Source organism: Labrus mixtus, chromosome 2 (assembly GCF_963584025.1).
Source record: "Labrus mixtus chromosome 2, fLabMix1.1, whole genome shotgun sequence".
NCBI lineage: Eukaryota > Metazoa > Chordata > Actinopteri > Labriformes > Labridae > Labrus > Labrus mixtus.
The window spans coordinates 26,521,126-26,529,311 of NC_083613.1; the positions used below are offsets into that span (position 1 = coordinate 26,521,126).

The 8,186-nt window shown below is 38.4% G+C and overlaps 1 protein-coding gene across 1 annotated transcript; it reads right to left on the reverse strand.

Annotated features, from left to right (window-relative positions):
• Window positions 1-629: 629 nt before the first annotated feature.
• cisd2 (CDGSH iron sulfur domain 2) lies at window positions 630-5,326 on the reverse strand. Its single transcript, XM_061059490.1, has 3 exons — window positions 5,119-5,326; window positions 1,937-2,151; window positions 630-1,762 (listed from the first exon to the last, which is right to left on the reverse strand). The coding sequence occupies exons 1-3, from the start codon at window positions 5,219-5,221 to the stop codon at window positions 1,673-1,675; spliced, it is 408 nt and encodes a 135-aa protein (XP_060915473.1). The 5' UTR covers window positions 5,222-5,326; the 3' UTR covers window positions 630-1,672.
• Between the last annotated feature and the right edge of the window lie 2,860 nt (window positions 5,327-8,186).

Genomic DNA, 8,186 nt, shown 5'->3' on the forward strand with positions numbered 1-8,186 from the left:
AGTCCTCAAAGCTGGTGGCCCGGGCTCAAAGCCGACCTGTGGTTCCTTTTCCACATGACATTCTCCTCTCTGTCCCTAATGTCCGACTCACTCCACTGTCCTGTCTCTACAATAAAACACCTCATAATAAATCTTTAAAAATATATTCAAGCTTCCTAGGGGATCAATCTTTGTTTTTGGTATTGTCTAGTAGCAGTATGCTAAACGACAGCCTGGCAGTATTACAATTATGAGCATGTTAAAGTTAGCATAAAGGCTTTAGCGTGGATGACTCTACAGAGACCAGCCTCACAGAGCAGCAAGCAACAAGAGTCTTACGTTTGTAACCTGTTGAGGTTGTAAATACTGTACAAGGAGTGCCTAAAACAAAACCCTCCTGTAGAAATAGGAACCTGAATGCACATTTTCCTTAAAAGAAAAATGAATAGGTAGCTTTCCTTTTCTTTCATTGAAAATCATTTCCTCTCAAGGCGATTAGTTTTTCACAATCCCAACAGATAAAGGACGGAGTTAAGCTCCTGTCTTGGAGAGTTAAACACCTCTTACGACCTCTTGTACTGTATGTTCTACTTCTCAACTGCAGAAATGTTTCATACGCACTCATCCAAAGACGTCCACATGAAAACAGGTACGACAATAAAGGCCATTTATGGTTAAAAGTAGCACTGATGAAAGATAAGGGAAGAGATCCAGCAGAAGACAAATATATACAGCCATTATAACATTACAGAGGCGACAAAAACATATTCAATGACATGTCCTTATTAACAAGGTAATGCACTAAACTGGATATAACTGGATATTACTCAATGTGCAGTTGATTGAAATGTTTACACATTAAAGGCTTTGAACAAAGTACATCTGAAGAGAAATAAGTAACCTCCGATACACACAGAATAACTTAGAAGAGAGTATTTCACATCCTGAAAGTATGTTAATATTTGGCACACAGAGTCCCTGAAACAAGACAAAGAAAAAACTCTAATAACTGCAGAAAAGAAGGAATACAGTACAAAAAATGATAACAGCTTTTTACTAGTATTTAGGTTTTTTTCTTTTCCATTTAAACGGCCATTTACAGGGGCTAGTGGTTATGTTGCGCACCTCTTGTATGGAGGCTAAACTCCTCATCACAGCAGCAGTGGGTTCGAATCCAACCTCGACCCTTTGCTGCATAACATCCCCCGCTTTATCCCCCCAACATTTAAGGTCTCTCTTCAGCCAAAAATAACAACCATTTAACTGGGGAAATGTTGGTTTTTTTTTTAAGTTAGCTTACTGAAAGTCTTCATAAAGTCACAACCATTATGCCCCCCCTCCACCCCCCCCCCCCCCCCCAAAGTGGTCCCAATTGTTTGTACCCAATGGAACTTACAGACACATAAAAAGGCTGTTCTGCTAAACAAAATGAACAATGAACTGCATATTGCCATGAAAGAACGTTAAATACATTTTTTTTTTCTCACACAAACAGACAGGAAGCTTGTATTTTAGGTGTGTTGGGGACCATTTCAAAAAAAAGAGACTGGGAGTCCATTTTCTGACCAACACTAACATGACACTAAGGCAACACCCAGATCCTTGGAAAGAATTAAAGTGTACAAACTATTAGGAAATGCAAAAGAAATCTATAATCTGGAGAGGTGATAGGGACGCACCCATCAGTGGTCAATCACAGTATCTTCTTTTTGAGAATGAGCGGTCCCACGTTGTCTCCAGTTAGCTCGTTGTGCTTTAAGTGTGACTTGTCACAGACAGGAAACTAAAACAGGAAACAGTTTCATATTAGTTGATCAGCAATACTCAGAAGAAGAAGAAGAAGAAGAAGAAGAAGAAGAAGAAGAAGAAAACGGCCTCCCCTTTACCCTCAAGTGAAAACAAAATACTCATATTTCCATTCATACTATGTTGGTCAGAAAATAACCCGTGGACTTACAGTTTTGGAGCGCCAGCAGCGACAGTAACACACATTTGCACTGTTCAGGTCCTCGATGTCTATCTCGTTGACCACTTTTGGGTTCTCTTTCTGGATCTTCAGGTTGATCAGGCAGTCTCTCTGCTTCTTCTTCTTGGGCAGGAATGGGCGGATGGTCAGGTAGCCGAGCAGAGCCAGGATACCCAGGAGAGGCAGCAACCGGAGCCACTCAGATACTGCAGACACATCACACATATATATATCCCCAACACGTTAGCAAACAGAGAGGAATAAACACACTGAACACTGGCATGTCTTATGTTACTGAACTACAGCTAGGCACAGGTTGAACATATTGTTGTAAATCCAGAAGACAAGAGACAGATTGATCAATAAATAAAGTCTTTGGTTGCAGCTCTACCTTAATCCACACGCCTACTTTTATTTTTATTTTTTTCAAGTTCTCACAACTTTGGTAGACTTAAATTTCTACGCAGTACACACCACAGCTGGTTCAGTGTTGTGGGACAACTGGTTTCCCAATTACATGACATGTATATTTGGGTAAGGGTAACTATCTGGATAGGCCATACTAACAGCTTCACTGTGTCGCAAAACTTACCTCCACCAAGTTACGCATCTATCGTTGGTTATCATTTATACAGATACTAAGTTCGCTGACATATTTGAGGTATTAAAACAGCCCAAAGATGTAGTTTTTCACGTCTATTACAGTTGAACTCCACTTAAATACACATTACAAACATAAGGTAGTCTATCCTCTGCTACACCTCCCTCTCCTCTCCTCCTTGTCCTCTGACAGCAGGGTGACGCTCTGTAACTGTCTCACCTCTTGTCTACATTTCTGCTCCATTACTAGGCGTGATCACCATTGAGGAGTCTCTTCTCAGCTATCAGGGGAAATGCCACACTGAGCCAAGAAAAGAGCTTTAGGAAAGACCCGTCGTACAGTCCACCATACATGGAGAGACAGACAAGTGAAGCACAGCGAGGATTAACTACGGTTATGTAATTAGACTTTTAGCTGGCTCCTTGAACTTTTCCTAATACTCTTATGGCAATTAAAATACTTTCAATCAAAGGATTTGGATGCCTACTGGAACATGACTATCCTTAATTCCAGTATGGAATTATATTCCAAGTACAGGAGGATTTAATGAATGTTACATCATCTGACACCATCATATTGTCTTCTCTTGACTTTAAGCCTAGCCTATAAGTATCACAACACTAAAAGTACCACACAACACTAAGATTTTCCATCCGCGTTTTTTTGGGATTGTCTGCCTCACAGAGAGGAGCTACTCAGATAGCATGGTTACCGCCACCAAGGAATTTCAGTCCTGCAGAGCTAGCTCAGATTTTTTTACGTTTTCGGGCTATTTTTAGGCTCCACTCGACACTTTCCGAAGGGTTTTGCTGAAAGGTCAAGTTGACGTGGTCAATAATCTCAAAGAGGGACTTTCACTTTGTTCCTGAAACAGTTGCCACAGTGGCTCGCTTTCCTGTATTTCAACTCTGCACGTGTGCCTAAACAGCAGTTGTTTTATCTTCTATGTGTGGATATACAAATGTTAATGTATCAGCTTTTGATCTAAGCCAAACAGGCATGACAATATCCTAATATGTGATAAGAACTAAACTACACATGAATAGGCATGTCAAGCATTCCCAATGTTATGTTTGATGTGGTCAGAGATACACTCATCAAACTTTCCCTGTTTCTCTATTTGACTATGACAACATCATGTTGGAGAACCTGCCAGGACTAAGTATGGATCCAGTAGCAGTGCTGTTTCTGCTCATTATGTTGTAATGGTTTATAAAGAATCTGTATTTATTATGGATTAAGTATATCAAGGGTCACTGTGCTATATTTTAAGGTCAGAATTTCCTCTATCAGAACAGACAATTACTCGAGGATATTGCATTGATATTTCTTAAATAAGGTTCTTAGATTTTTGATGCTATGATACTTTATGATATCACTCATTTTAAAACAATATAATCTCCGTCACTGCAGTCATCGATGGTATGGAAAAGTAAAAAGCTTAAAAAAAAAGATTACAGATCTTCTGTTAAATGATTTAACCCACACATCTGCCACTAGAGAAAGAGAGAGAGAGCGAGAGAGCATAGTAACATTGTCACTGTCAGTGTGAAGACTTTGCCTGGTAGTTTAAACGTAAATTTAACCATTATTGGATGCCTAGAAGTGGGACTGTCACTCCCACGAAAAGATATTGATATAATTTGAGTTTTACTGGCATTGTATTAAGGTTTAAAATACTGGTATCCTGGCAACCCTAAATTATAGATTTTACGAATTTAATGCAAATGCTGCAAATCATCCAATGCTTTGAAAAAAAAAGATGAAAGTCTGCCATGTTTAAGGATTGAAACATTTTCTTGATTTGTCATTGTGTCTGTTTCCCAAACCCTAAAATTCAAAGTTATTTATTTACCACAACACTTGCCGTCTTTCCAGGAGTCCAAAACCCAAAGAAATCACACATACTGTAAGAGAAGAATAAACAACAATTCTCCCATTGAAGGCTAAAACTTGTTGTATTTTCTCTGCTTTTAACTTGATGTATATATATATATTTTTTTTAAATACTCGAAAAATACTTAACCCTGGTACCTAACCTCTTGGGTTTGTCAAACCTGAAGAGGTTGCAAACGCTGATATTGGTTTAATCTTTGTATCAGACTGTGCAATATGTGTACATCACTTAATGGTGTAACCAACTGAACTAGTGTCGTACATACAGTAACATCACATGACCAATTAATGCGACTGACAAGATAACACATCAAAAGACAGGCTTTTAATTACATTTGATGATCAATGTCATCAAAGTTTGTACCCTCAAGACTTCAATTTTTGTAATGAAGTCTCATGGCGAGCACTACTTTCAGGCTAGAGGTTGCTATTACTTAGCAAACGATGGTTACTTAGGATTTAAAAGTGATCTAGTCAGCACGTACGGACATAACACAGGGTTGCAGTTCTTACACGACCTGGCTATGTCCGATTCTTTGTTCGCAGACTATCGTTAGTCGTGAGCTTAACAAAAAGCCACAGTATGTGCAGATACAGTAAGTGTGCCCAGTGAGTTCAGAAGTCATCTTCACAGTATCTACAGAAGTGCAACACTCTGCTGTGTATATTTGTTTACCTGTTAACCTTGCAAACCCGGTGATCGTCTCCGGTAGCGGAAGCCTTTTTAGGTATGCTGGCAGCTGGACTTTAATTATCCTTGACATAGTTTCTAAAACCATCTTGAATAACTCAAAGTAGCAGGTTTTGTGTTTGACTTGGATAGTTCCTGGGGTTTGCTCATGTCATTGCGTTTAATACTTAGAGTAGCCTGTCACCGGTGCGTAAACTCATTCCGTTAAATCCTAGAAACGGCACAGAAGTGCGTTAATGCTTTCGAGAATAGACGTAACAACGACCCGTGACGACGGAGTATGTGACCAATCAGCGTTGGAGGAGTTGGTGGCTCCTGATTGGACGACTTAAATTCATCTTGCAGGAGGCGGGTTCAGCCTGCTTCAGGGTCTGCTCGTAAACTTCGATTTCAAAGATGTAAATAAGGTAAAATCATAGATACATTATATAGGTAGGCTACATGACGCTTCGGTATCAATGCTATGTATAATACACACATTGCTCTAGCAAAAATATATCCTTAAACTCCCAGTTAACACCTAATCTCCCTAAAGCATTCATAAATTAAATTCGTTTCCTGATTAAATAAAATATAGGCTATTTAAACAAATTCTAACTCTAATTCTAAATTCTAGCTCTAGTCTAACAACTTTTTAAATGACATTTTCTGCCAACTCAAAGTATATGAACTGAGAACAGAGTTCTTCAAATACCTTGTCCCACCTAAAAAAAGAAATATGAGGAAGTAAAGACTAATATCTGTCCATCCAATAGACTTTTAAGTTTAAGATCTGGCAACACATTTTCGATGCTCTGTAAATGTGATAGTGAGCCATCAGAGCATCTCTTTGTTGCATGTGTCTGATCTTGTGCATTTTCTGGAAACCATTAATGGAATGGTTATACAGAAAAACCAGAACATAACCTGTTATAGATCATGATATCATTATTTTTGCAGATTCGTTTTAAGTCAAACCAAACAGCTTAACATTTCACAATTAAGCAAGTTATGAATATTTGAATTATGGATTGACCTCCTGCCCCTATAGACTGACGCATATGGGGCGTGTCTCCCCCTTAAGTATTTAAACGTGTCTCTGAAGTCCTGTCTTAGACCAATCAGTTTTATCAAAATCAGTCTGGCCTTAAGTGGTGTCACTCTACCGACGCTGCACTACTGTCAGAATCATTTGGCTCAAGCTGATGGTCAGTCCTCAGCTCTATTGCTGTCAGCTGCCTTTGACCACCTGATCTTCCTCTCCACCTCTCTGAGCTTGGTACCCCAGAACCTGTCCTTTATTGGTTCATGTCCTACATCTCAGCAAGATCTTGGAGCCTCTTGGAAGGGAAATGTCCAAATAATACAGCTTGTTGTAAGGCGTGCCTCAAGGTTTAGTGCTTGGACCCCCTCTCTTCTCAATATACAGCACCTTCCTTGGTGTAATAATAATAATAATAATAATTATAATAATAATACTAAATTGTAATCATCCACTATGATTTCTCATACCATTGCTATGCTACGATACACATCTCTTCTTGTCATTTTGGCCAGATGACATTTCAGTCTCAGCAAGGATTTCTTCATGCCTTGCCAATATATCGAAAAGGATGAAAGAACGCCACCTTCAACTCAAACCAATCAAAGCCTGATGTTCTTTTGATCCAAGCCAGTCCCTTTATGCAACCATATATCAATATCCAGCTAGGACCACAAAGTTTATTCAAAGGGTGCTTCACATAATCATTATATATATACTACAGCATTTTTGTCCATAAAGCATTGACTGCTGAAAGGTTCGGCATTTTCCCATCATTTCAAGGGACCTCTCTGCAATCTTTTCATCAGTAGCCTATCCCATAATAACAGTAATGACTTTACTTCCTTTTTTTCATCCTGAGAAAAACACAATGATTATGACATGATGTGAGAACCTAAAGGCATCATCATTGTGTGTTTGGCTTTCCTGACACAAATGTTAATTATTATAATTGAAACGTGTGCCAGGAAGGCAAAACACAAAGACACACAGAAATTGTTGCAGAAATATTTCAGATGCTGTTCATATTATTTAGTCACTGGTATCCGTTCATAGATTTTCTGAAGCTTCATCAATTATATTTCCGATTTAAAGTGTCTGTTCTTAAAAAAGCTTGCTTCATTTTCAGTGGCCTAATTACACGTGTTTATTTCAGCTTTTATTGGAGGTTGAAATAGATGAATCCACAACACAACAAATCGTTTTTTCTGACTATAACATTCAATGAAAAGGGGAAACTCAGACTTCCAACTGTTCTGCTTCAAGGTAAGCCTATAAACTCAAGGACATGACCTGAAACCCAATTATAAGTTACTGACGTTAAGTGAAATTTCTTAGGATACTCTATCAGAAGAATATTTCCTTTGCAAGCAAAGATGACGAGCATTGGTTCTCCCAAAATATGTTTGCATTGAGCAAATATTTAGTAGCATAATGTAGAGTTGTGCTTTATAAAAGTATGAACATTCTTAAAATGCTTGAGGTTTTTTACTCCAAACATATTCTCAAAGAGAAAGTAAAAGTTGTTAATATACTCTCATTATTCTTAAAGGGAAATTACATTATAACCATGTGATGGAAAAATCTGCTGAAATATCTTAGGGCAAACTGTATCCAAATAACCTTCCTAATGTTTCATCCTGGTTTTAATTTCTAAATGTAATATTGATTATGATGATGGTTTTTGTTTGATAACAACGACTTATAAGATGGTTTCTATACTAGAGCTCTCAAGAACTGCCGTCAATGTTGTGCTTTGCCTCTGTGCAATGCCCGTCAGCACCTGTGTGTCCAATCAGACTCAAAGCTGATCGTTTGCTCTTACTGACATTGTTCCCTTTTTTCTAGATCCTTGCTTGTGTTGTTCTTACTCTCTGATGTACGTCGCTTTGCAGACTCAGTGTCTGCTAAGTGAATTGTAGAATTGTAGATTGTAATAATCCCAGAATAAACAATTACATAAATAAGCCCAATCATAATTTTTCAACAGAGATGTTGTGTGGTGCAATTTTGAGCAAACATTGAGCCTACT

Coding starts and splice junctions, on each gene's coding strand:
- cisd2 (XM_061059490.1), bottom strand. CDS start 5,221: ATGGTTTTAGAAACTATGTCAAGGATAATTAAAGTCCAGCTGCCAGCA. Junction 2,152..5,118: donor CGGGTTTGCAAGGTTAACAG/GTAAACAAATAT, acceptor ATGTGTCTGCAG/TATCTGAGTGGCTCCGGTTG. Junction 1,763..1,936: donor GCTGCTGGCGCTCCAAAACT/GTAAGTCCACGG, acceptor TTCCTGTTTTAG/TTTCCTGTCTGTGACAAGTC.